This window comes from Oreochromis niloticus, linkage group LG9, assembly GCF_001858045.2.
Source record: "Oreochromis niloticus isolate F11D_XX linkage group LG9, O_niloticus_UMD_NMBU, whole genome shotgun sequence".
In the NCBI taxonomy this organism is placed as follows: Eukaryota; Metazoa; Chordata; class Actinopteri; order Cichliformes; family Cichlidae; genus Oreochromis; species Oreochromis niloticus.
The window spans coordinates 10,918,906-10,945,283 of record NC_031974.2 but is presented as its reverse complement, the minus strand read 5'-3'; the positions used below and the strand labels follow the sequence as shown (position 1 = coordinate 10,945,283).

At 40.5% G+C, this 26,378-nt stretch overlaps 1 protein-coding gene across 4 annotated transcripts in view; it reads right to left on the bottom strand.

Annotated features, from left to right (window-relative positions):
* Window positions 1-290: 290 nt before the first annotated feature.
* LOC100694393 (enhancer of polycomb homolog 1) overlaps window positions 291-26,378 on the bottom strand; it is a 33,967-nt gene continuing 7,879 nt past the window's right edge. For 3 of the 4 annotated variants that reach the window (XM_005449094.4, XM_005449095.4, XM_005449093.4), the window contains 13 exons: window positions 21,550-21,709; window positions 20,266-20,411; window positions 19,620-19,826; window positions 17,796-17,944; window positions 15,916-16,069; window positions 14,671-14,829; window positions 14,345-14,434; window positions 13,985-14,133; window positions 12,011-12,423; window positions 5,286-5,410; window positions 4,683-4,830; window positions 3,770-4,181; window positions 291-2,028 (listed from right to left, as the gene is read on the bottom strand). In XM_005449094.4, the coding sequence (XP_005449151.1) occupies window positions 1,956-2,028; window positions 3,770-4,181; window positions 4,683-4,830; window positions 5,286-5,410; window positions 12,011-12,423; window positions 13,985-14,133; window positions 14,345-14,434; window positions 14,671-14,829; window positions 15,916-16,069; window positions 17,796-17,944; window positions 19,620-19,826; window positions 20,266-20,411; window positions 21,550-21,649 (2,325 nt within the window). In that variant the 5' untranslated portion in view covers window positions 21,650-21,709 and the 3' untranslated portion in view covers window positions 291-1,955. Of the gene's footprint in view, window positions 2,029-3,734; window positions 4,182-4,682; window positions 4,831-5,285; window positions 5,411-12,010; window positions 12,424-13,984; window positions 14,134-14,344; window positions 14,435-14,670; window positions 14,830-15,915; window positions 16,070-17,795; window positions 17,945-19,619; window positions 19,827-20,265; window positions 20,412-21,549; window positions 21,710-26,378 lie in introns of all 4 variants that reach the window. The other variant, XM_013277479.3, reaches the window with a different exon arrangement.

The window sequence follows — 26,378 nt, the reverse complement described above, 5'->3', positions numbered from 1 at the left end:
ATATCAAACTAATAGCCTACATTATTTCTGACATTCATATATGTGTAATTTACACATACAGTTCGGTAAGACTTCTGATGTAAATACCAGTGAAACTGCTTGAGGAATTCAGTGTCACAATTTTTTTTGACCTGATAGTGGGTGCCTAAGTATACCCCTTACATTTCTGACCATGTACAAGTAAACTCGCAGATAAACCCAAGTTAACCTCACTTGTATTATCTGTACAGTTTGGCAACCTTGAAAATACCCACACAGACACAGAAATATAAAAGAAGGGTCGGAACAAATCACATTTAATGCCCTGGGCTTTATTGTCTTATTTTAGTGAGAGTTTTGTCACATTTTTTTAGTCTTTTCAGCCTCCAGGTGGGACAAGTAAACCTCAAGGATATATCCTGCCATTGGACTGGGCATTCAGATTCTGACAAAGACGAGAAGCACTACTAAGTAATGCTGCCTTTGTGCCTAACTCTTCATAGAAGAGAGAACATAAAATTCCCCAAAGGAAGGCACCCAATACTTGTGGTTTTTGGCCTTGCAGCCGTCTGGAGATTCTTTTTTCAAAGAAAAACAAACAAACAAAGAAAAAAAGAAATAAACAAAAAAAGAACTTGAAGAAAAAGAGGAAGAGAGGAGAGAACTGATGCTTTCTCACAACTCTCTGCCCCTTCATTAGCATTTTTTTGTTATTAAAAACTGGAATGATGAAACACGTACAGCGATTACTGTCCATTCACCTCCCTTATCACCTATGCATGAACAAGTCACAAACAAACAAAAGAATGAAGTCTTTCAAAATAACAAAGAGCTTACAATCAAGTTTACCACAAGAGAGAAAAAAAAAAAAAATACAAAAATAACTGATTTTCTTTTACATAAAAATGTTTGTGGGATAAAACAAATATAAAAACGGGGGACTCCGCTTGCATGAAAATGAAGGACAATCCCATAAAGAACAAATAAAATATAAAAGCAGCATTGATATTCATCAAAACCTTCAAAGAAAGAAAGAAAATACAATAGTGCTTAAATCAGAAGCGGCAGAAGCTTCTGGGAAGAGACTTCATCCCTGTTTTGTTACTTGTAATTGGGATAATGTTAATGGAAGCCCCCTGAAGAGAGGAGTGCCTCTCCATGAGGGAACCACACCACCTCCTCTTCAACCACCTCCTCCGCCCACTTCTCCTGGCCTCCAGGTCTGTATGTATGTCACCACTGATTTTAACACGATCCACAGAGAGAAGCACGGGGAACCAAAATAAATCTGTGTGTGTATGTGTGTATATGTGTGTGTTTGTAAGGGGGGGTGAGACCTGCTTTGTGTTCACAATATACAAAAATACCCAGGAGTCCGTAGCTACCTAACATTTACTACAGCACAGGAACCAACAAAGGTACAGTGTACAAATAAAAAAAACAAAACAAAACAAAAAAAATAAACAAAAAAAAAATTAAAAAAAAAACAAAACAAAGAAACTGTAAACACAGCACAATAAATAGATAAAAACAGCAGGCTCCGCACCATGCACATGATGTAATAAAACTCTTCTCTATACAACTCGCACGTCTCTCACACTCGCCACAAGTTACTTGGCTCACTTTTTTTTTTCCTTTGACTCCCAAGTGCAAAACATCACAAATGGACAGTTCTGTATTCAAGTAGTATATATACACTGGGTGGTGGGGAGGATATTACAAATATGTAGTTACTGTACAGATACTAACTTTGCCATATTCATAATTTACAGGTGTCAATATTTTACTTTTAACAGTAACAAAAAAACCAAAAGGGAAGAAAAAAAAAGGTTTAAAAAGTATGAGAGAGATGAGAATTGCAAGCGAGCGGCCGCGGCCACACGTCCCGTCTGCGAGTCCGAGTCCTGCCGTCCCTTTTGCATTCCCGATGCTACGATGCACAGCACCTAAAGAGCGGACTCTTCGCTGCACCACTACTACGTCACCTCCATGGCCACTGTGTTGTCTGCTATATTGTTCAGTGCTGGCTTCTCTTCATCGTGATTTTCCCTGTGGAGACAAAAAAAACATTAATCCCTGCTGTTCTTCAAACTTTTCTCTCACAGACTTTATGTGTCGCTTGTGGCTTGCTGGCAGTTATTTTGGTCATATCTGCCAGGTCCAGCTGACTACTTAAACCAGGGATTGTGTCTCGTAATGCAAAAGCTTTAGCGCTTATCTCGAAACAAACATGATATAAAAGTTAATCTGAGAGTTCTGCAACACTGACAATCTTACAATAAAGTCTCTTGTGAGTTGTTTTGTACAGTCTGTGTAATATGTGATGACTGAATGAATACATCTCAAAATATCTCTTCCTCTATGCATGTTTATGTTTCTTCAATTCAGGTAGGTTTATGTTGTGTCTGGGCAGCTTTGGTTCTGCTGTAAACTAATTAAAGATCGTGACAGTGTGAAGTCAGTCAAAACAACAACAACAACAACAAAACTAACAGAAAGCAATGCTGCAAAGAGTAATGATGCTGAAAACCTTGAACTCTGAAAGGGTGTGTACAGGCAGGACGGAGGGAAGTGATGTGGCAACTATGCCAATAAACAACAGGGGGGAAAAAAGATTTAAGAAATTGTAACTCTGACTTGGGTTTTGAGCTGAAGCAACGAATACTGCTGACTGATATTACAAAAGTAACCAACTGTCATCTATGTAGTGATCAGCAGCGAGTTTTACTCAGATTGAACCAATATGCAACCTCTGAGTGCCAAATCTGCCTAATATTTCAAGAAGTCTCTGTCCAGCTGTCTGTCTGATCATATTTAGATCAGCAATTCTCATATTTTGGCTAAAGATTCTCTGGGCTCTGTTACCAGTGTTTCCCCAGCACTGACTGGGGAAACACTGGTATTTTCTTGGGTATTGGGGATGACTGGACACATGCAAGCCTCATTAGTCAATATGCAGTTAAGGTAAGGAGCCTGTTAATGTCACTTCACGTCCTGAACAAAATTATATTCCCCTGAATGGAAAGTCAAAACCTCTTTCATGGGGGCTAAAAAGAACTGAGCATGAGCATGTTGAGATAAACCCTTACCCTAACCCAGGAGTTCTCAAGCTTTGAGGCACCAACAGATGGGGGATGACAAAAAATTGAATGGAGAAAAATTTCTTGGGGAATTAAACATGACATACTACTGCACTGAGGTTTTTTTGTTGTTGTTTTTTTTGGGGGGTAGATAAAACGCAGCTTGAGTGAGGAAATAATTTGTTGGGGTGGGACGTAAAAATGTTTTGCTTCTGAAGCAGAGCATGGCAAAAAAGCTCGAGAGCCACTGCCCTGACCTAAACCTTCTTTTCTTCAAGTGTTAGCACTTAATCAGGGTTTTGAAATTTTGTGAAAAAAGACGCTGAACTTTGACTAAATTTAATCACAAAACTAAAAATGGTTCTCATAAAGATAGCTGGATGTGGTTGTATTTTAATTGATTTTTTTTTGGCCTCAGTTTTCCGTTTACACATGACAGCAACCCACACCCATACATGACTGCCACAATCTCACACAGTGATCATCTTCAACAAGTGTATCTTTCTTTATGGAGGCCTGCGTGTTATGTGGGACATTTGTCCAATGCTTCTTATAGGGCACTGCATAAGTACATCACATATAACGGAACTTAGCAATTTCATGCTTACTCAGCATTATCCCAGTTCACTTAAGCTTAACAATAAAGATTAGTAAAAAAAAATAACTTATATTTACCTGCCACACATTAGAAATGCTGAGCAAAGCCTCACCTGGAGCTCATGTCCATGGATGTTGCTCCAGATACTTTGGGCATCTGCAAGTTGGTGGTGGTGGACAGCTTTAAGGCAGAGGGTGGCACATTGCCAAGGGTCCGGGGGATGTGGCGTGCAGCCAGGCTGGCGGCCGACGGCACGCCCAGACAGATGTTGTTCCCGAGGAGGACCTGAGTGGTGGCAGGGGTGGCACTGGCAGCGCTGCACCCCAGGAGCCCCAGTGCCGCTGCTGCATGAGCGCCGGGGTTGGAGTTGAGGGAGGTGGGGACGGCATTTGCGGGCGAAGGGGTGGCCGAGTTGGAGGAAGGTTGGAGGAAAGTGGGGGCTGCGGTGGTGGTAGTGTGCGTCGTCTGGTTGGTCTGGTGATGGGCTGCTGTTGTGCTGGATAGGTGCAAACCTTTGAAAACACCTGGTGGATGAAGAAAAGGTCTCATGAATGCAAATGATAACAGCTAATGTGGTCAGGCAGGCACACAAACCTGGAGCTATAAAGTTCCCTGTGCAATGACAAAATACCATTTTAGATCAGAGGTGCACCTGCACAATCTAATGCAATCCTAACCAACAGTGCTGCAATAACTTCCATCTCTCTGAAGCTTATGTTAGGTTTGTTGACACCGTCAGAGGTGCTGATGCAACACTATGGTAATTGTGAGGCTGTTGGCAGCGTTATTTTTTGTTGTTGTTGTCGTTTGCCTTTTTTGGGCTTGTTTTTCCTCCCCAGCCTCTGAGGTGACATGAATGCACAATCTAAACCAAGTATTTCCAAAAACTGAGCCCTAAACATATTATTTTAAATTGGTCTCTCCAACTATTATGTATCCTGGAAATTGTCCCTAAGATCTTTGGCTCATGCTCATTTTAACATACAGATAAATGCACATTGCGACTACATGTTTCAGTCACTCACCTGCACTTGGGAGGATCCCATTGACTCCACTCGTGACTACTGGTACTGGGTCCTCTTTGGACTTACAAGCCAGCAGCTGATCCGTGGTGACGAGGGCTGAAGCAGCAAACTGGGCGCTGGCCTGGTCTAATGTCTTGGATATGAGCGCCTGGAAACCAGATACACGTAGAGAAAAAAAAAAAAAAAACGTGGGTCTGTGCCAAAAGCTTGACTCCTGTGTTAAAATGTATGAAACTGCTGAAACAACTGAGCTCAGCACTTATGCTGCCAAAGCAGCTAGGGGCATTAATGCTGCTCGTGGGAATGAGGATGTGTCCCATTTCCTAAGGATGAGGGAAGTGACCTTCAGCTGTAAATCAGTGGGAGAAGTCTGGCTCATTTACTCTGACTACTTGGCCAGAAAAGCACATTTTAAATGTGCCACTTGGTTGCAGAGAATGACACAAGTGTTGAGAATCATCCCAGCAATTCTGGCCAGAATATTACACTTCTGTGGTAATACCACCACCTCCTAATCCCGTTGCCTTCATAACACTGGATGGCTACCTGCGTCTACTACAATAAAAAGGTATAGAAAGGGTGTTAGTGTCTGTCTACACTGACCTGTGTGTTGGTAGTTGTAGGAACAATGTTGGCTTGTTGCTGCTGCTGTTCGCTCTGCTCCAGCTGCTGTTTCTGCATGAGGGCCAGCTGCTCCTGGTGCTGCTGGTACTGCTCAGCCGTGAACACTGTGTGTGAAATAAAAGGCAAGGGTGAAAAACAGGATGTGGCAATGTGCTTTTTCGCTTAAGCATTCCTTGGAATTAAGGGCTGACACCCCCATCAAAAGAGGAATTGAAAGGTTACATCACTGTACTCATTTTCCCCATCCCAGTTATCACATGCAATTACAGGTACAGTATACATCAAAGTGATACAAGAAATTCTAATGTTTTGCACAGAAATCATGAATTTCAAATTTGGAAAAATTTTGAAACAAGATAATAGTCACTAATAAGTTTGAGCCCATTTAAACAGGGTTCCACATAACCCATGGCCATGTGACAGCAAAGAATTTATTGAGCGAACTGATTGGCCACCTGTGACCGTTTCTCCTCCAATCGCAGTTACAAATTTACTTGTGAAGCAAACTGGCTGAAGCAACACTTACTAATGAGGATTATTTCTTGTATTCAGTATTTTCATGTTAATGAAGTATTTGAAGTTACTGGGAGATAGCAGCTTTGCTTAGCAGTGTGCAAAACAGCAGGAAAGTGATGCTGGTGGTGCAGGCCTCAACATTATTAGCATATAAGGTTGAGCCCGATTGGCTTCTACACAGCAGTAAAGACTGCAGGACTGTTAAGGGTGTGGTTTATGCTCAAGCTGTCAGCAAGCAGATTATGGTTAAATCAATTCCCAGATAATAATTGATCCTGAAAATGCTTATTATTGGATTATTTACTCATTTGTGACAGTATTGATACCAACAGTGCTGTCTTTGCCTCCTCCAGCTTACACACAACTTCAGCTAACACTGCTGCCAACAGGCAGGCACACAGTCCCCCTTCACTAGCAACTGCAGTAGTTCACCTTTACAATGCTGAACAACACAAGAGGTCACTACTCCTCCTGTTTCAACTCCTTTTAAGTAATGAACAGTAATCCATAATGTTAACCCTGGCTGGTGCATACATTAAAAGGTAGCCACTTTTAGCAGCTACCCAACAGTAACACACCCAGCTTCTGGGAGTCACAAGCTAGTGTACTCCTGGTGCCTGTTAAAGGCTCAGGTAATTGGGAGAGCTGTGACAGCAAGCTCATCTGGCATAAAAATCAGTGACAAATTAAACATGTGGATCAATGTGCTCTGTCAACCTTTGTGCAAATAAGGGAGCCATATTAGCCGTTTTCTACCGTTATGATAGCAGCAAGGAGACAAGGCAAATTTTAAAAAAGCTAACTATAGGTGATAGGCAGCAAAAGCCATCAGTTCATTTGTAAAGTTAAATAGATGGTTAATTTAACAGGATACCACAGTTGTATTTAAAGACTGTGGTTTCTCTTAAAGTCCCTGATTAAAGCTCTGAAATGTCTAGCATCAGTCAGAAAAAGGGACCGCCAATAACGGCCCTTTATCAACATGCTTAAAGATGAAGAAAACTGATCTTTTCAGCTGCTTCCAACGACCAACACTTTGTTTTACATAGAAGGCGTCGAAGTAAGAACAAGCTGAAACGAAAACATTTCTAAGCAGATGTTGGGTTTAGCGTCATTTTTTAATCTGGTTGATTTCTTTGGCTGCTGATAGCCTGCAGGGATCTCAAAAGAGGGAAATAGTGTTTAGTTTACTACATTAAATAAAAGCCTTTAGATACTTTATTAATAATGTTATATAAAGTAACTAAAACATGATTCCATATTGTTAGAATTCAAGCTACTCCCGCCTTTTTAGCAGACAAAAGGAAAAATGTAGGCGGCTCGTAAACCCGATCTGCTGGTCCGGCGTGGTGGATGAATATAAAATAAATTACAAATACATGCAGCATTTATTTATTTCAAAATCATTCAAGAATGATTGTTAATACAAGCAGTTACAGACACGACTTGGCTTTCTGTAGATGTATATAAATGTAGTTCCTTTGGGGGGGCTTTTAGAGAGCAAGATCCAAAGGTTTGGTTGGTGTAGGCGTGTTGCCACAGGGTGCAAAGTACAGAAAAATGTATAACGAGCTAGAAAGACCAGTTTGAAGGCCTCTCAAACACAGTCACACAATGGTTTATGCTCCGGGGGCATGACTGTACATTTCAAACCTGTATATGCACAGTGATATAAGGTTCATGCTAGCAGGGCTTATGGCCACTTCGTGAGCTTGCACATGTTGGAGAGCTCAACAGTGTACAACACTGCACTGTGACCGAGAAGGTGTCAAGCTAGGACAAGAATAACAATAGCAAACAGGGACATATTTCATGTTTTCATACATAGTTTGTATTATACTGCATTATAAACAGCAACATCTCTATCCAGGTTTAAACTATGGCTCAATGATTTGAAAAAATTAGCTCAAATGCTTAATAAGAGAAGACAAAACCCCCAAGAAAATGTAGTTTACAGTATTGATAAAATTTGACTACAAACCATAATTTCTGATTTTAGAGATCTAAAACCAAAAGACGCAATAGAGAAATCTTCACTCCCAGCTAGAATCAATTTTTTCTGGCAACACTGCGGAGAACATGAAATTCCTAAATCTAAATATGCTGAGATCTGAGAGCTAAATAGCTTCTCAGATATCCACCAATTACAGGCAGTCCAATTAAATGACTGCCACCTCATGACGCCATGCTGTGGACATGCATACAATCAACATCATTTCATTTCAAGCTTTTCAAAGGTGGCAGCAAAGGCTGGGCAAAAAAGACATTTTAATTAAAAATAAGATTTTGTTTTTGAATAATTAAAAAAAGAAAAAAAAAATCCGAAATTTTGGTATAAATTTTCACTACTTGCTTTTTAGGAAATTTGTCATATAAAGTAGTGTGTCTTTGCTCCTCTCTGAAAACCCTAACTCAACTATTTAGTTAATTTTGGGTCAATAAAATGATTCATAGATCAGCTAGACTAACAGGTGCCCTCACGCCCTTGCTTGGTCAGGAACCAGCTCCTTACCAGATAACCTTGCGCGCCCCACCTCCCCAACATCTGAATTTAATCCATTTATTTATTTCACTCCCCCTTAACCACTCATCCTACCTACTCAGGGTCACAAAGAAGCTGGAGCCTATCCCAGTCACAGGGTGAGGGAGGCTACACCCTGCAGTGGATACCAGACTTATTTTTAATTAAAACTATATTTAAAATATAAAGAAATTTGGTTCTTAAAAAAAAAAAAAAAAAAAAAAAAATCAATAATGCATTTCATCTCTTTTGCTGAAAACAGAAGGTACTTTCAGCTGCTTTCTTTATTTACTAAGGGGCAGCCACAGTAGATGGATCCACATGTTTAGTTTGGCACAGATTTTACACTGGATGCCCTTTCTGACGCAACACTCCCATTTATCCAGGCTTGTGACCGACAATATGAGCACACAAGCCGCTTGAATTTGTGTCTCCTCTTAAACTGAGGATTTTTTGCAATGTATGACGCTTAATGTATGAACAAATCTGCTTGGGCTAAATGCTTACATGTAGGGCTGGGCGATATGACCCAAAATTCATATCTCGATATTTATTAGCTGGATGGCGATATAAGATATATATCTCGATATATTTTTTTAAAGCCATAAAGAACAAAAAGAGAGTTCTTAGTCAAAGCTGTGTCCCAGATGTCACACAGGCACTTTTATTAACATACAGCGTAGATGTACATGAAAAAATTACTCAAATTATGAGCATTTATTAAATAATAATGCTCCATAAATAAAATAAAACAATGTTGTTTTTGTGCATAACAAAGAGCTCACAATTGTGCAGTCAAAATGTAAACTAACAGATGCTGAGCATAATAACAAAGACAGACAGATTTCGCAGCTGCTCTATTCCCAAGTTCTACTGCGTGACTGACAGCCTGGAGTTTGAAATCCGCTTCGTAACCATGTCTCTTAACAGGTGCCATTTATGGTCCTTATATACACACAGTACAGTAAATATTACGTTGAAGCACAGTACGTATTACTCCGCGAGGCTCCTCGGTAGCTGTAATGCTCTGACAATCCATCAAGCGGTGCAGCTCCATAGCTTACCAAAGTCGTACTAAAACATTTTTTGACGTATTGCTGAGCGCCGTGTACCACATAAAAATCGGTTCGCGGTCATCAAGCACAACCATAATTCATACATAAGGCGCACTGTCAACTTTTGAGAAAATGAAAGGATTTTAGGCTGTGCAGCCCCTGTGGGCTGCATAGCGTTAGCGTGGTTAGCTCGTTAACACATTGACGGCATCCAGCCCCACGCACGGGGCGATGCCCAGTAACTCGTTAACGGAGATTTGCCGTGTCCATCTTGTCGCTGCCTGCAGGTGAAGCGATGGGGGAGGAGGGGGAGTTGTGTTCAGTGAAGGAGAGAGGCGAGGCCGAGTAACGTTGCGTAAAGACAAAAGTGGACGAAAGAGAGGCAAACTTGCAGCTCCACAAGTATAATTATAACGTAACATAGACTATATCGATATAAAGGATATTGTCACATCTTATATCTCGTATAAAAATATATCGATATTTTTAAAAAAACTCGATATATCGCCCAGCCCTACTTACATGTCAGCTCACTCTGACACAGCTGCCAGACAACCACTTATTTCCTACACCAAAGTATTGGAGGACTGCACTGCTCCTCACAGCTTTCAGCTGACTAAACTTTACATGCTGCTTATCTAAAATGTCCCATCACAGAAAGAGGTGGAGTATCTGACCGAGTTGACCGTACTCTTTTACAGCATCCCTTACAGATGTAAGCACTGTCAGGAGCTGTGAGGGCTGAACAGCAAAACAGTGAACTGGTGATAGTGAATAAGTAACCTGGCAGTCGCATTTCTTTCCTTTTTTGTAAAGGCAGACGAAATGTTGAGAAGACATGGAGGAAAAACTGGCTTCCATCTGTGCTTAATTTCTGTCATTACACAACAAAATCAATAAGTTTCCTCTTTAACTTGCCAGTACTGTCAAACAAATAAGCGTAAACCAAGTCAAGCCAGGCTTCTGATAAATTCACATCCTCTTTAAATTGTTACCCAGCCTCTGAAATCATCACCCTGTTTTCCTATCTCCAGCATTGATTCACTTCACAGGATATCACAAATCTGTTTATAAAAAGCCATGTTCTAAGTAAATCCCCAAAGCCAGGGGAACATACCAGTTTATGTATGAAATGGAAAGGGGGAACGAAAGTAGAAAGTTTGTGATTTTACTAGGCATGAGCAGAGCAATCTACCTTTAAGGTGCCTCATCACAAAATGTTGCACAGCTCACATGACAAAATAAATGCCAACTAACAGCATTATTGCTGCATTATGCGTGGATAAACTTAACTGCACTGCTCCAAGTGCAACCCAGAAAAACAATTTTGCAGGATGTGTTTTTGTAAACACAAGATGAGCTGAAAACTGACAAAATCTAGAAACGATAAGACACAATCATGAAGTACAGCGGGGTGCTCTACAAGCCTCACTCCAAACAAGTCTCCAGATTCTTAGAAGATGGCTGAACACCCATAATTAAAGCAGCTGTAAAATTAACTGAAAACAAAACTGTATTTCTTCCTGCAAGTGTGTGTAATACAAAATGATGTGTTTATAGTTTTGACATGGAGCTAACAGTGGCTGCACACTCCCGATGCCATAATAAACTTCTTTTGAGCACAGAATGTGTTTATAGAACTGTTGGGACATAGTGTAAAACTTTAAAACACTTTAAAAAAAAAGTTTGATCATTGGCAAAACCCCCCCAAAACAAAACAAACAAACAAAAATCAAAAACAAAATTGTGTAATGCACACCCCCCCCAAAAAAAATCTCTGGATGCAGCAGCCAAAGCAGGAAACTAATGCAGGTTCTGTAGTAAAAAAAAAATCAATTCCTGGACCTCTCTGAAAACCACTGTCAGTGAACACAGTGGATCACTAAATGCAACTGAAATGTTTACCATGCAAAGAAAAACAATGCATACAGGTACAGCAGTCTCCAATAGGCCCTAGTTCATTTTAAGCCAGACTAGGGTTTAAAAGGAAAACTCTGTCTGCATAAAAACTGGACACTGAATGGCCCATGAGATCTTTTATTATTCCACAGCCCAAAATTTCAGTAATGAAGTTGGACAACAGCATAGCACTGTATCTACACCAGTATTTGATAACACTCTGCTTTCAAAACTAGAAGAATTGGTTTTCTCATTTCAGCGCTCTCCAAGCAAGCACTGTTTAAAGATGAGGTGATGCTCAGTGGTACCAAGGCTCCAAAACCAACATTTTACTGTTTTTAAAAAAAATTTGAAGCCAGCAACACATTTCCGAAAACAGAATTTGCCTGTACATTTTATGTGCTGACCTATTTCCAATTAAAGATTGTTTAAATAACTTACAAATTTATATTTTACTCAGATGAACCAATTTCTTCGAACACACAATTCAGTGTTTTACCATCTTCCACTCAGAGCTATGACAATAAACAAAGTGAAAACAGGCTGCCCAGAGAGACCCACATTTGTGATTTAAGCCTTTCAGTATACTTTTTTATAGACATGTAGACAACTAATGTTATTTAACTGCATGCGTAGGGACACTTGTGACCGAGTAATGTACACCAACCCTTAAAAAACAATAACCAGCATGGCAGAACAAACAAGTGACTTACCATTTACAGGAGTGGTGGCTGGCCCAATGCGATTCTGGGCGCTGGCTCCTCCAGACAGGGTTCGGTTTAGTCCCGACACAGTCCGACTAAAATCCCTAAATCCTCTGCGTGACAAATCTCCACCCAAAGGGTGATGAGATAGCGTCCGTGGTCTGAAGTGCCTCCAGCGGCAAGATTTAATGTTCAAAAGAATCTGGCTGAGGTCCTTCGGTTTTAATGACGACAGGGGTGATGAAGATGGGGGAAGGTGGGAGGAGCTGGTTGGGTCCGAGGTATTGGTTTCTGAGGTACTGGCGTTGGAGTTGTGGAGCGGAGAGCTTGGAAGTGGTGAGGCGAGTGGTTCGGGCTCTGGGTCAGAGTCCAGGCTCTGGCAGATGTTGTCTACATCTGTGTGCGCTCTGTCCAACAAGATCCTAAAACATCAACATGTTACGTGAGCTTTTTACTACCAGTCATTAAAGGTCTGTTTACATGAAAAACATGCTTTAGTCATTAACAGCACAACATCAAGGTCCTACGATAATGACTGCACTGAGTGAAGCATTTCCCTGTTTACCATTCAAATAACAAAAATGTTCAATGGAGAGGACCTCATATAGCAGGCTATTTCATGAGAAAAATAGAATACTTTTGTAATGACACAAGTCTAGCTTATTACTTCATAGGTTCAGCTGGGTAAAATTTAGCAAAAAAAGGAGACAACTGCTGTTAGAAGTCTACAGCTTTATCACTCAAAGTGTGCAAGGCCATGTTCTAGCCCTATTAAAAAAAACATACAGAGACATTTTAAGATGTTATAATATTTAAAATTGTGCTTGAAATGTCAGAAAACAAGACAAAACATAATGCACTGTAGCACAGTACTACAATTTATACATATGTCTTACAGGTTTTAGTTAACTTTAAGAGTTTCTTTTTTTACATAACACTTTATTTGAAGTTTAAGACCAACTTGCAGTTAAAATACACATTAAAACTGAACATAATCAAATCAGTTCTTTGTGTTTTTGATGTATTTTAAAAAGTGAATGAAAACATTTGAGACCATTCCAACTTTAAAGGTGTTAAATTGTTTTAAAGAGTGTTTGTTAGTAAATATCTTAAAAAGAACAAAAAAACCCTTTATCAACCTACAGACATCCTGTTAAACAAAACAACAAAGGCAAACAAATGAACCGTCACTGACATTACGAACCCCACAGCCACACTATTCTTAACCCACTTCCATGGGTATTACCATAGTACATTATACTGAAAAGATGTTTCAATTCAGAGCTAAAGGAATCCTTCAGTCTCCCTTGGGGAAGTTGATAAGGTCACTGCAGACACAAACAGAACATTGCTTATCTCATGTGTGCCCGGGGACCAGATACTGTGTGACCCCCGTTTGGTCTCTTTCACACCTGGCACTGAGGAAGCTGCTACCCAGCTCAGTGTATTTAACTGTCTGTGTAAATACTGAGGAGATATCAGAAAAGGCTGCAGGACACATTTAAGTTTTGTTTTTTAAACTAAACACATGCTACAGTGGCAGGTAAATCCTAAAATGGGACTGTCATGTTCATTTCACCTGCCAGCTTGATATTTATAATAAAATGTGCCTGCCAAACGGTCGCTGGTAACCTGCCAAAGAGTTGGAATGGTAAACAACCTTGGCAGTGACAGCTAACACTTGGCTCAATTTTCTCTGCTCCATTTGATACTGGCAAAATTCCTAAACACATTTCATATTTAATAATATCTCCAGAATTTGGAGAAGTTGGTACATCATGAAAACCATGAATAGTAATACCTTCATGTCACCCTTATTGTTCTTTATGTCAGCAACAAGACATGAAGTGCTAAAAATAATTAAAGAAATAACACTGGTTTTTCTTTTTTGTTGGAGTGGGGTGGGGCAGGTTGATTTACCCAAATGATCAACGCATGCATGAACCTCAAAGGCTCTGTAACAAACAGCCAGACTGAACTCACCTGCCGCCTCTGCCCACACGGCGCCTTGACAAACCTATGCAGCGCCTTGGGATGTTCAGCGAGGTCAGACAGTAGCGGAAGCGTGGGTCACCGAGCCCACCATCCAACGGGCTTACCCAGGGCCAGCTGCCACTCTTGTCTGGACGACACTGAGGGAAGATAAAGGGGAGAGAAAAAAAAAAAAACCCAAACAAACAAAAAACAATTAGATCTGAGAACAAACAGAAGTTGAAAATAAAACAGGTGATTTCATTATTGCATTGTTCTGTCCAGTAGAGTGTGGAAGAGAGAGCAGCCAGACTGGCCAGCCTGCTGTTGGCACTATAAATAGAAGCACAGGAGTCACAGGAGGGCACTCACAGCGTAGTACTGACAGCCGGCCTTCCTCCTGAACGCATAGCAGCCATCTGGGTCATTCTCTTCTTCTGCCTCTGAGGAACCTGAATGGATCTACATGACACAAAAAAAGTAAGTAAAGGAAAAGCTAGGGACTTCAATTCACGCCCTCCTAAAGGGACAATAAATGTATTACTAGCCAAACATGGTTTTTACAGATGGAACACACAATATCAGCTAGGTCACACTGCTTTCAACTTCTGTTCCATGTTTGTTCATGTGTAATATTAGTCTCTGTAAAAATCCCACTGAAATCGCATCACAACAGGAGGGCTGGAACCAAATGTTACCTGTGAGAATGGTTCTTCATCTGAGCTGGGGAAATCATACTGGTTAAGGTCCTTGGGATTGAACACAGAGGGCCCTGAATGTTGAGGCGCTGACAGAGGCAGGATTTTGGGTTTCTTTTCATATTTCCTTTTGGTTCGAACTGCCTCTGTCTTCTCGGGCTGTGAAGAGAGAAAGGAAATGAAAACACGTTTATACTGCAGTCTGTGTAATCAAGAACACTTTTTCATACGCGACACAATACTGCTGGCAGTAATTGAGTGTTGGTGGTCTACGCACAGGCGCCTAGAGTGTGTGCAGAAACAACAGCAAGTAAAGAGAGGCATTGATATGCAGATGGCGGCACGTGCCAGATGCCGCTGCCTAGCCAGATGGCTGTCCTCCCCCTCCCTCCTAAATCTACCCCGTGCCACCTTTCACCCCACAACTTCCCCAGTGGGACAACCCCTCCCTGTCTGAACACAGTCCAACTTCTGCTAGGATTAGTAGGATTTCATTCAGTCCTTACACTCTGGGGACAAAGCAAACAGAGAGGCAGGGAGGCTACAGTGAAGAACTGCTGTGCCTAATCAATGGAAGAAATAAGGGTTGGAGTGACGAGGGAGGAGGGGTAGAGTTAAACTGAAAATGAACGTGTGTAAATAAAAGCAAAAAGTCAGCCAGCTGGTAAAGGGGAAGAGGAGGAGGCAGAAGATAAAAGAAGGGGAAATGGGTGTCTCATTGCAGGGCAAGGGGAGAGCTGGTGGACACTGGAGCTAATGAAGTTCTGATGACACTGAGGTCACAACTGTGCCAAGTAATTAAGTACTATAATATGTAAACAAAGGGACGTTTGGATTTATTTCATTAAATTTAAAGGATAAACAGGATATTTATTGTGGTAAAACACTGTCCAACATTTGCCCCTGTTGTTGTTGTTAAGAACAGTTATACTATAATAAATTTAAGTACAAATTTGCAGTTTCTTGTCCATAAGGGAAATTATTTTTAATGATTTAGACCTAGTTGTCATTTCGAACCATGCACCCTTTCAGAATGAAAATGCCAAGGTCTGGTATGACTCAGTGTGTCAATACGGAGTACAGCATTAAGCAGCTTGAGTGAATCGACTCAACTAAAGGACGAATTCAAAGTCAATACAATTTCCCATAGTTTGCTTGCCATTCTGTTTCAACACACACACAGACAGAGCTGAAAGGAGGGAAATGTGGGGTTTTTTGTACGATTCCTGATGAACATGTCCTTACTTTCTTGTAGTCCTTCATGTCCAAGTGGTCCTGATGTCTGTACTGGTTACTGCTGGACAGAGGAATGATGGGGATGGTGTAAACAGGCTTCACCAGAGCCCGCTGTGCCAGTGCTTCTGCCATCACCTCACTGCCAAAGTCTGGCAACACATTTCTGGTGGACACAGAGAGAAAGGCAAAATATGAGGAGAATCAAAGCAAAGAAGTTAACGTTTGTAGTATTACAACTGCACTCCTGCCAACTTTAGCTTTATCAGCTCACACAGTAAGTATGATCAATTATTGGTAAAACAAAGCTCAATCGGATATTTGACAACAGCCCATCTATAGCTGATCCAGTTTACTACACAATAAATCAGCAGCAGTGTATGAGTTGCCGGAAGGAGATAATGCATCATAAAAGACACTGGAAGTGTACAAGCTACAAAGTAACAGTGCACTCAACTCCAGACCTGTGAAGATGGACAGAGTGCCTGGTTTTTACTGGCGATGACTTCTCTTTTTTTTGCTGCATATTTGTTATAGAGGACGTTAACAGCAAAGCAATGGCAGGTTGGATTAGAAAGTCTCACAGTGAGGAGCAGAGTTTGTTTACTTAAGACTGGTATGGGATCAGAAATGAATAGCTGGATCAGTGCATCCCTAATATTTACTTCAGGCAACATGTCAGTTTAACAATAACAATAGACGGAATAATGCGAAATATTATACACTTAGGTTCAAGTTGTTTTTATTCGCTTCAGTCTTAAATTTTGTAGATGACATACTGTCATGAAGACACCTCGGCCTCTAACAGATGCATCTCCAACGTATTATGTTATGTAAAAAAATTCCCCCCCACAGTTTTAGTTGACTATATTAAGCTTGGAAATTTGTGTAAACTACTTCAATTTATCACTAACATTACCATGAATAATGTATAACTGCTAACATCAGGCAACCACAGTTTAAACACAAAAGAGCCTAAACCTCGATGCACAGTAAGGCCTTGAGACACACAAATGACAGACTGCACCCACCAGACATTACACCTGAGCCCCTCTACAGCAGCATAGCATCATAAAGTGACCGGGAAAAACTACCTACTGGGAACAGAGTGGTCCAGTCTGAGAGTGAGCACTAGCTGTGATGCCCCGGCAGAAACCAGGTCGGGATAACAAGAGGAAATTGAAATGTCACTACAAATCAAAAGCACTTCAAGGAGAAGGGTCCAATTTAAGCTCACGCTGACAGCTACTTTCAGAGTAAATTCATTCCATTCGGATGTCATGTTTAGATGGATTGCAAAGGCTCCACTGGGGGGTGGAGGGGGGACAATCCAAAATGGAGTTTGGAAAACACAAAGTTTATATTTTATAATACAGAGATACAGTCCACTATACTGCTTAAAAGACTGGGCAAAGCAAAGCCTTGACCAGGACCCACACATCACTCAGCTAATGTGGTCCAAACACTACTGAATAAACAAGGTGAACTTTGCATGGAAAAGTGCATTTAACTGTGACCCCAATTAACAGGAGCAGTGAAGCCTGGCCTTACAGAAAATATGTGGCTGTCTTTTGTATGATCGGTCATGCAGACAAGCATTGTGCTGAATTTCAGACTTGGCAAGTAAACAACAGGGCAATCAAATATGGAGGTTCACCACATACACTGTCCAAAACACCACGCTGTTATCATCTCAGCTTCTTAAGATGTTATCAGAAAGCATTCCCAAAACAGGACAAGGGTACAGCCGTTAGCCATTACCCTGAATGACCCGCTTTTGAAAATCTCATCCAATCAGATAAGTGGGGCATGCGGTTTGCGAGTAAAAGTGAAAAGGTCTCCTTTATAGCAACTACTTGTCTGACAAGGTGCAGTTTAGTCAACTTTCTTACCTCTTTTCCACAATTTCCAGTGTGAGGTGCAACAGTTCCCTCTTGCTCTTCTCTCTTCTTTTGATCATCTCTAAGATGGTGACAGCTCGACTCAGGTCCCTGCGCAGCTTCAGCATCTTCTCATATGAGGCCTCATCATTCTTTCGATTCTGAAAATGGAGCAGTGATGATTCAGTGTCAGAAATCTAAATTCCAATATTTTGCTTGGGAATACTGGATCAATACAGAACCGTAGCTGCAATTGAAAAAAGGTGATTAATCACAATGTTATTGCAATAGTCAGCAAATCACAAAATCTAAAAAAATCTTTTTTAAACACCAAAATAATGTCATACTGTGAGTTAAATATTGTGATAATCTCATTCCGTGAGGTGTCTGGCGGATGCCACCTCAAATTAGTTTCCATTTTAACTGAAAATCTTTAAAAAGGTTAAGGTATGGAAATATTCAACTGCTCATCTTTCATCTTAGGGGAACACTACTGTAGGGACAAAATATTTATCTGCCTCATCTGAACCACTTTAAAGCCAATATGTTTAGACCATACCAAAACCCATGGAAACTACTTATATAATTACGTTGGTGTAGAGCTGGGCGACAGAACGATAACGATATGTATTGCGAAATAACTTTTTCTCGATAGAAAAATTAAACTATTGCGATAGACCTCATCACTCTTGTCCTCTTAAAAACAAAAAAAAAAACAAACAAAAAACAAACAAAAAAAAAACCAAAAACAGCCAATCCAAATTAAGTAGCACAGAGCCGAACCAATCACAGCCACAGCGTCACGTCACGTGACTTGTTACGTGCAGCACAAGTGTCAAGGCGCACATGTATTTGTTTGGGAAGCAGCTAGCTGGGCTGCCCAGGTAATGGAGGAAGTGAGTGTGCCGACTAGAGAAAAATCAACCGAGAGCGTGACCGAAGGTTACCGAAGAAAAAAACGATGATGGTTCCAATGCCGGAGAGGTTGTCAAACGGAAGGGCCACAGAAGTTCCGCAGTGTGAAGGTATTTCGACTATTTCAAGTCTGACAAAAAACAGAGTAGCGTGCACCGTCAATTGTGCCGAAAGAAAGTCTGGAAAGACAATAAAGCGGTGCATGCTCAATCTCTGACTGAAAGCGCTAATTCGTCATTCGGCTTTTGTCAGACTAAAGTAACTGTTAAAACTGTTTGAAAAGCTAAGCTTTACAACAAGGAGAGATTGAGAATTTCCTTTTAGTTCTCAGTTTATTTGATATTGACAGAAGTTAGTCAATTTTGTCTGTTCTTCTGTAAAACAAACTAAGATTTATTTTTAGAATTAAAATTTTGTTTCTAAGTGGAATTGACAATTTAGTAGTCTGTTTTGTTTTATTTTGAAACTTAAACGCTTTAGCGGCTGCGTTTTGTGTAGTTTGCAATATTTGCCTTTATTTATCTGAAACTGAAGTCTCATGTTCCTTAAGTACATCTACCCTGTTGAACTTATTATGGGAAATAAATATTTAAATTAAAACAACCTAATTATTTCACATTTTACTTGTGAGCAACGGCACATTTAAATCTTACAAATGTAGTTATTTGGCTTATATCGTGATATATATCGTTATCGCCTGAAATGAAAAAACATATCGTGATATGAAAAAATCTTATATCGCCCAGCTCTACGTTGGTGAAAAGATAATACAAGCATTCTGAGTTTTTATCTTCAAAAGTTGGATTGGTGAAGCCCCAGTAGACTTCTACAACTCAAATATGTACATAAAATGTAGGTCAGCATAATGTATGTCCTTTTATTTGCCTTTATCTTACTCATTGTTTGGCTAGAAAGTCCTACCTTCCTAGTCTGCATCTTCTCTGTTCGTCGGCGAAAGGCCACATAAGGGTCGCTGGTGCTAGAGCCATCCCTCTTCTCCTGCTTGACGCTGGGGATGAGGCAGCCACCCTTGCTGGTTTTCCTCTTCCGGCTCCAGTAGTCAAAGACCTCCTTGATCAGTTCATCGTCCTCCTTCAGCAGCAGTTTGGCTTCCTGTAGACTGACAAGCTACAGAGCAACATAGGCCAGACCAAGTTAGTGTAGTGGCCTGAGCCACATCATTCTGGAAATAAGTGCTCAGCTATGTGTAATAATTAAGTCCAGCTGGTTTAAACAAGCAGTCACTATGAACAGACCAAGACACAACAACACAAAGGCTTTAGATTTTAAGCAGTCACGCTGCCTTCAGGCACATCACATAAACTCATATTATGTCTTCACGTGAACTGCTTATTAGTCAAAGAAAAGTCAGAAATAGTAACTTTTAAAGAAACCACTGACAAAGGGAATGACAGGCCTCTCAAATGACTAAAATACAAGTTATGAAACATAATGGAGTAATGCAAGAAGTGACTCAGAGGGTACATTTTATTCAGTGTAAAGTGAATAAAAAGACTTGTTTGTGTCCATGCAAAGCAATACTTTGCCCACACAGGGTTACATATACCTGCTGTCCACTGCCTTTTTCCAGCCGGTCTATCATTTCTTCAAACTGCAGGGCAGTGATTTCCATTTTCTTCCTCAGCTTATTCACAAACGTCTCATCCTCTGAATCTAGGTCATAGTCTGGCTGCTCTGTATCCAAACTAAAAGCTGTGAGAAAAAAAGAAAAAGAAAAAAAGAGTTGGTTACTGGAGAGACAGATGCAGCCAAGACAATATTTCAAAGACATTGCAGGAATGAGGCTGCTGAACTAAACAAAACATCACTTTTCTGAACAATACCAGCAGAGGCTGCAGTGTGTATCAAATTGATGAATCAATATTAGATGACTATGACACATTTCAGTCAGCAAAGCCTAGGCTTACAATACAGAGACTTTATAATTCACCATCATTTTGTATTTAGCAACAGTGCCTTTCAAGCAATGTCAATAACACAACCCATAGGATATGAACTGCTGAAGCCTTTATCTTCAGCCAAGTGCAGCCGAACTTTGCTCAAAAAATAAACAGCATTTTATCATAACAAAGCGCTGTGCTTCAGTTTAGTTGTGTGCTTTCACCCATTCAATAAGGGAACACTTTAGGACAAATATGAGATGTAAATTTAATCTACTATTTGAACATAAATATTGCCCCTGGCTTTGTATTTTTTTTTTTTTTGGGCCCTGCCAATCTGACATTGAGATTCTGCAGAAAATAAATTAAAAGTGGCTGTCACTACTGTGGCCCTTGGGTGAAAAAATAAGATGTTTACTGCACAGCCACTATCAGAGCCACTGTAATCAACACATTAACCTGTCAAAGCCAGTGGCATTTGGAAAAGCTTGCAGTGTTACCCTCACCGCCCCTACATTTAAAATGTTAAGATGACTGCCAAATTATGGTGAAAGTATCTGCAACAGCAGTCTCAAAGTTTGACATTTCGCTAATGCAAACAGTACATTTAATGGCTACAGTAAATGCCAAACAACAAGACTTGATCTTAAAGTTTTCTTAAGAAAAAAAGCAACAACTGTGTGTGTCAATATTATGTCCACATGAAAAAGCTCTAACTTTCAGAAAACCGTCCAGAAAACAAAACATACAATATAAATACACATCTCTTAGAAAAGTGCTTCTAATTACTCACAGGTTTCTCATCAAAACCATAAACACTAAAATCTCTCAATCAGCAGGATAAACACCCTGAAGCCATCCGGTGCAGCCAAACGGCAACATCACCACATGCTCACAGACCACTAACACAGCTAAGAAGATAATCCACTTGCACGCAGCCTGCTACTCACGCTGTATGTGAATAAGCTGCTTTGGCATTTTGAACTCCCCAGGGTAGAGGGACTCGTAGTGCGTGATGTTGCACTCCGCCTCGGGGACGGGGATAACCATGTTGTCCCGCTTCTCGCCATATACCTGCTGCGCCGAGATGGCCCGCTGGAGATGGTGCTCCTGAAAGAGAGAAAGAAGCTGCTGTTTAGAAAAAAAAATGTAAAGACTCCTGCAGTGATCAGTCTCTTGATTTGTCGAGAGACATTAGTACGCAAGGAATTATTAAAAAAAGACGGAAAAAAAAAGACTCCGGATTGTGAACTTGTAATCCAGATGTTTTAAGAAAGCAAACTAAAAAAATCTTTTAATTACTTCAATACTCATTTTACACATCACACTCTCTCACCCCCCCTCCACTTCATTTCATTCTGTTGTGCATCTGCATGCACGTACAACAGTGTGTAATGGAAACAATGAGCATGAGTGATTTAGTTCAGACCAAAAGTTGTTTCATTATGAGGTGCGTGATATCGTTTCGCTGTGCTTGCAAGGACTAATAACCATAGGCAGTCCAGATGCTAAAGAAAGCCAAGTGCTTAAAGTATTGTACTTAACAGGATAATAAATGTGATCTGTGGCCTCAGACCTCTCACATTAAAGAGATTACAGCCTAAACCTCTCACTGGAAGAGCTCCAGAGGAAGGTCTGCGAGGACAGAGCTGTGAAATGTTGCATATACATAACATCGAGTATCCGTATGTAAAACCAAAGGATGCACGTCAGGACTGGCTGATATTAGCCTTTTTCTGCAAATGTCTTAGGCTGGCCAATGTTTATGGTCTGGCTGGCTTTCATCAGTATATTGGCAAATAAGATGGCAGCGGCTGATGTTTATCTCTTGTGTTGGCTCAATTTTGCGCTGCCTAAATGTTGTTTTCATTCTGGGGATTTCTTTAGTTCCCTGGCACAGAAGAAATAATACAAAAAACACTGGCATTGCTTATTGCTCCAACTGATTGGTTTTAAACATCTGTCACACTGTGAAATAAAGAATTGTGAAATTCTGAGCCAATGCAGATGTTTGAAATATTTTGGCTGATAGTAGACTGAGGTACTGTTTACATCTTGTTGTGCCAGAAAAACAAATCTATACTCAGTATTACACCCAAAATTAACCAGGATTTAGTTTTTGTCTTCTTTGAAATCAACACCAGGATAGTAATAATGTTTTTCTTAGTTGGGTTTCATTTAGTGAAGCATAAACGCCATCGCTGGTTATCAAACAGCAACAGATACCACAAGCACAATCACAGACTTCTGCTAAATAAGGAACCCCAGACTCAGCTTTGTAAATCCAGCTTTTCGTATGCCTGTTTAAGAGGCAGGAAACCCCCTGGAAACCAGTTTAAAGTCTACAATCCCTTCATCACACTAACCTTTGAATGAAATAAACACAGAAAAACAGAAATTTACGCTTAACATATAAACATCAGCTACTGCAATCTTATTTGTCAGTGCAAAGCATGATGGCAGTTGTTCAAATACAAAATGTTTCAAAACAGGAAAGGCCTGCTACATGAATGGTCATCTCTCCCTCCCTTGTGAAACCCTCACTGGCTTCGTATGGTGCTGCCAACATTTCCTCTTCCTCTAGGGTGTATTCATCATCAAAGTCAGGGACAAACATGTCAGCCGCCGGGTCAAAATAAATAAATAAATAAAGAAAAAAAAAAAAAAAAAAAAAAAAAAATTTCACTCTCGTCTGAACATCCTGCACCTCCTGGGTGTGAATCCTCTTCAGTTCCCTTCGCTCATTATCTTTCGGTGTTTGTGTGGCATTTCTTAGCTGTCATTTTTAAACCTAATCTCAATTCATTTGTCTAGGCTTGTCTGGCAGGCAAAGCATAATATTTATCATAGTTTGTTATGTCTATATAATGTATGCCAACACAGTAATGATGTCTCAGAGAAATGAATCATCAGCAGGAGAACAGCGTAGGAGTATCAGCAAGTGCACTGCCATGTCAATGAGTTTGGAAAGGTGAGCTTCACAGTCAGCCGAGTTGGACTTTGTAGCATGTGCTTTGTGGCAAACACCTCATTTTGAGCACCCCTCAGGTAACCCCACTATCACTCACAACAATGACTCAATATTATTTACTGCACCTCTCAGGTGGAACAAATGGAGAGAGGAAAAAAAAAGTTTACAGAAATTCTGTTGCCTATGTTGAGCCAGTGGATCGTATTAAAATACCTGCAAAGTTTCTTCAGCTGCAAATCTGGTACTCCAACTTGGCAGCAGAAGCATAAATGTGGGCAAATGACTCAGACGGTTTGACTCTTGAACTCAGCAAGTACAAAATGTTTTCATATTACACAACTGATAGTTACCTGAAATATATGTTGTTTAGAAGAATCCCACAAAAACATGAATCTTTTTTTTCCCCTGTATAAAACAGTGTCTTAATTTTCCAAACAGCATACTGCTCTGCGGTGTTCAGAAGCAGTGTTATTACTAAATGACAGGTGTTTAAGCAAAGCTCTCGCTTATGCCCTGGCATTAAGATCTGCATCAAAGACACTGCAACTTACTAGCACTGCACGCTCACTCTGTAGCACACAATATCTGTAGGCCTTTTATTTGTGGTCGATGCAACAGACGGCCAATCAAGTCAAACCAACTCGAGGTCCGTCTTGCTCTAACAAGTATTTTAACAGAGCTCCTACTCATTTTACACTTCACACAGGTTTTCTCAACTACAGTTTATTGGCTAGATTCTGAAATATGGGTCAATGTTAAGAGATACCAACTGCGCCTGGCAAATATGACCACAAACAAGCGTTCCCTGACAACGACTCAGTTTTATACACTTCCACACTTGCATGGGTGTCTGAACTGCCTTAAATATAATTCAAAGCCATGAGGAGCTCTGCATGGAGTAACAGGGGAACCATGTCAGAGCTGTGAACTGGCATCAAAGGACACAGCATGTGCCCAGAGCTGAACCATCTGCCCCTTGTAAAGCCATCAAGCGCCGTCTACGCAAAGAAAACATCTTATTGTGTCAACTGTGAAAGCGTTCACCATTGAGGATTTTAGACATCATCCATAACGTCCTAAATCCCAGCATTTCCTGCTTGCCGCAGGCTCTAAAAGAGCACAAGAGAGAAATACACAACTTTTTACCAAGCACTAACTTAATCACAATCTAAAGCTTGAATAGCACTCTCAACCAAGATTGAATTTGGCACGGTTACACAAATTGAAGGGTCAGGACAAAAACAAAGCGCCAGATTTGGCTGCGAGCGTGTGCAGACTGGGCAGGCACACTTATTAAAAATTTCACACAGCCATGTTCACTGCCCACAAACACACAACTTCCTGCAAATTAGCCAACAGTTCTGTGTCATTGTACATTTAAAAAGTCCTTCCTGGGTTAAACCAAAACTGCAGAAGCTGTGGTTCTCTGAGCTCAGCGACTTAAAACGTTAAAAGTTACACAATAAGCTTTGCACGCACATTTTAGATCAAACTTCTCATATCTAAATTAAAAGCATAGTTTAAGTCTCTGAAACACCAGCCTGTATTGATAATTACAAGCAAAAATTGAAGCACAATGAGGCAAGAAATCAAACCACTCCAAACTAGTATTCAACTGAAATACATTTCTTACAAAATGTACTTAACTGTTGTCTGCACTGTTACTCAGCAACTGTTACAGCTTAGAGAGTACTGCTTAGCAAAGCGTTGTCTACTGACATGACATGAGCTTATGTAAACTACATGATCCAATGTTTAACTGGCACAGTGAAGGATGCGTTTGCCCATAAAACCGCCACAAAGAAACTGCCCTCTCTGAACCCTACCGTCTGACATGCAGATGAACCCAGGAGCTTTGTGAGATAAGGAACCTGCATAAAGCGTGCACGTAAGGTGCCAATTAAACCTGAGCCTGGCCCAGACCTGCCTTTGCGAGCTTCTATAAAGGATATTGCTTCGGCAGGTTGCAGCAGGCAGCCCTGAGCCTTCTCTGACCTAAAGATATCCTGATCTTTCACAGCTGTGATCCTCACAAGCATGGTTCACAGCCTGGGATTTCCTCTGCAGAGGAGTTGGGCGAGTGTGGGATAAAAGGATTTTGTGAATGGCACATGAGAACAAGTGAACCAGGTTATTACGGGACCTACAGCAAAAGCCCGTGTTAGCCAAACTTTCAAGTTGACGTGCCATTATGCTGTTTGAACTTTTGACAGTTTATGGATGCTGAAAATTACTTGTCCTTATGGTCTTGCTTCCAAAAAAAGTAAAAATAAGAAACTGGGACTTTAAGTAAATTACATTTTATGCCTTTTCTTTTGTCCTGCTTTGTACAATCAAGTTACAATGATGAAATAAGCATATTACAAAAAGCTAAATGTTCAAATGATGAGTTTAGCATATTTACAAGTATCATACAAGGCCTGACGCTCAGGCTTCACACTTATCTGAACACAATTTCTTTTCTGGCTCTGCATGATGTCAGTGAAAGCAGATCTCTCTCATATGGTCATATCAGGGAAACACACACAGCACAGCAGTCACTCCCAACTTCAGGTCAAGCCTTTTGTTTGTAAGATGCAGCCAATAAGAAAAAAGCTGGTTTAAATTTAGAAGAGCTTGCACAGTTTGCATCACGCAAAGGACGAACTAAGGGGCTGCAAAGAATTAGTTTGAGCAGTGGATCATGCAAAGCTACTCTAATAGCTAATTAGTAGGCTTACTGTTCATTTTATAAGAATATGATGATTCATGATCATGTATTAACACACTGTATGCTTCATAATGTATGCATTTGACTTATTATTTTGG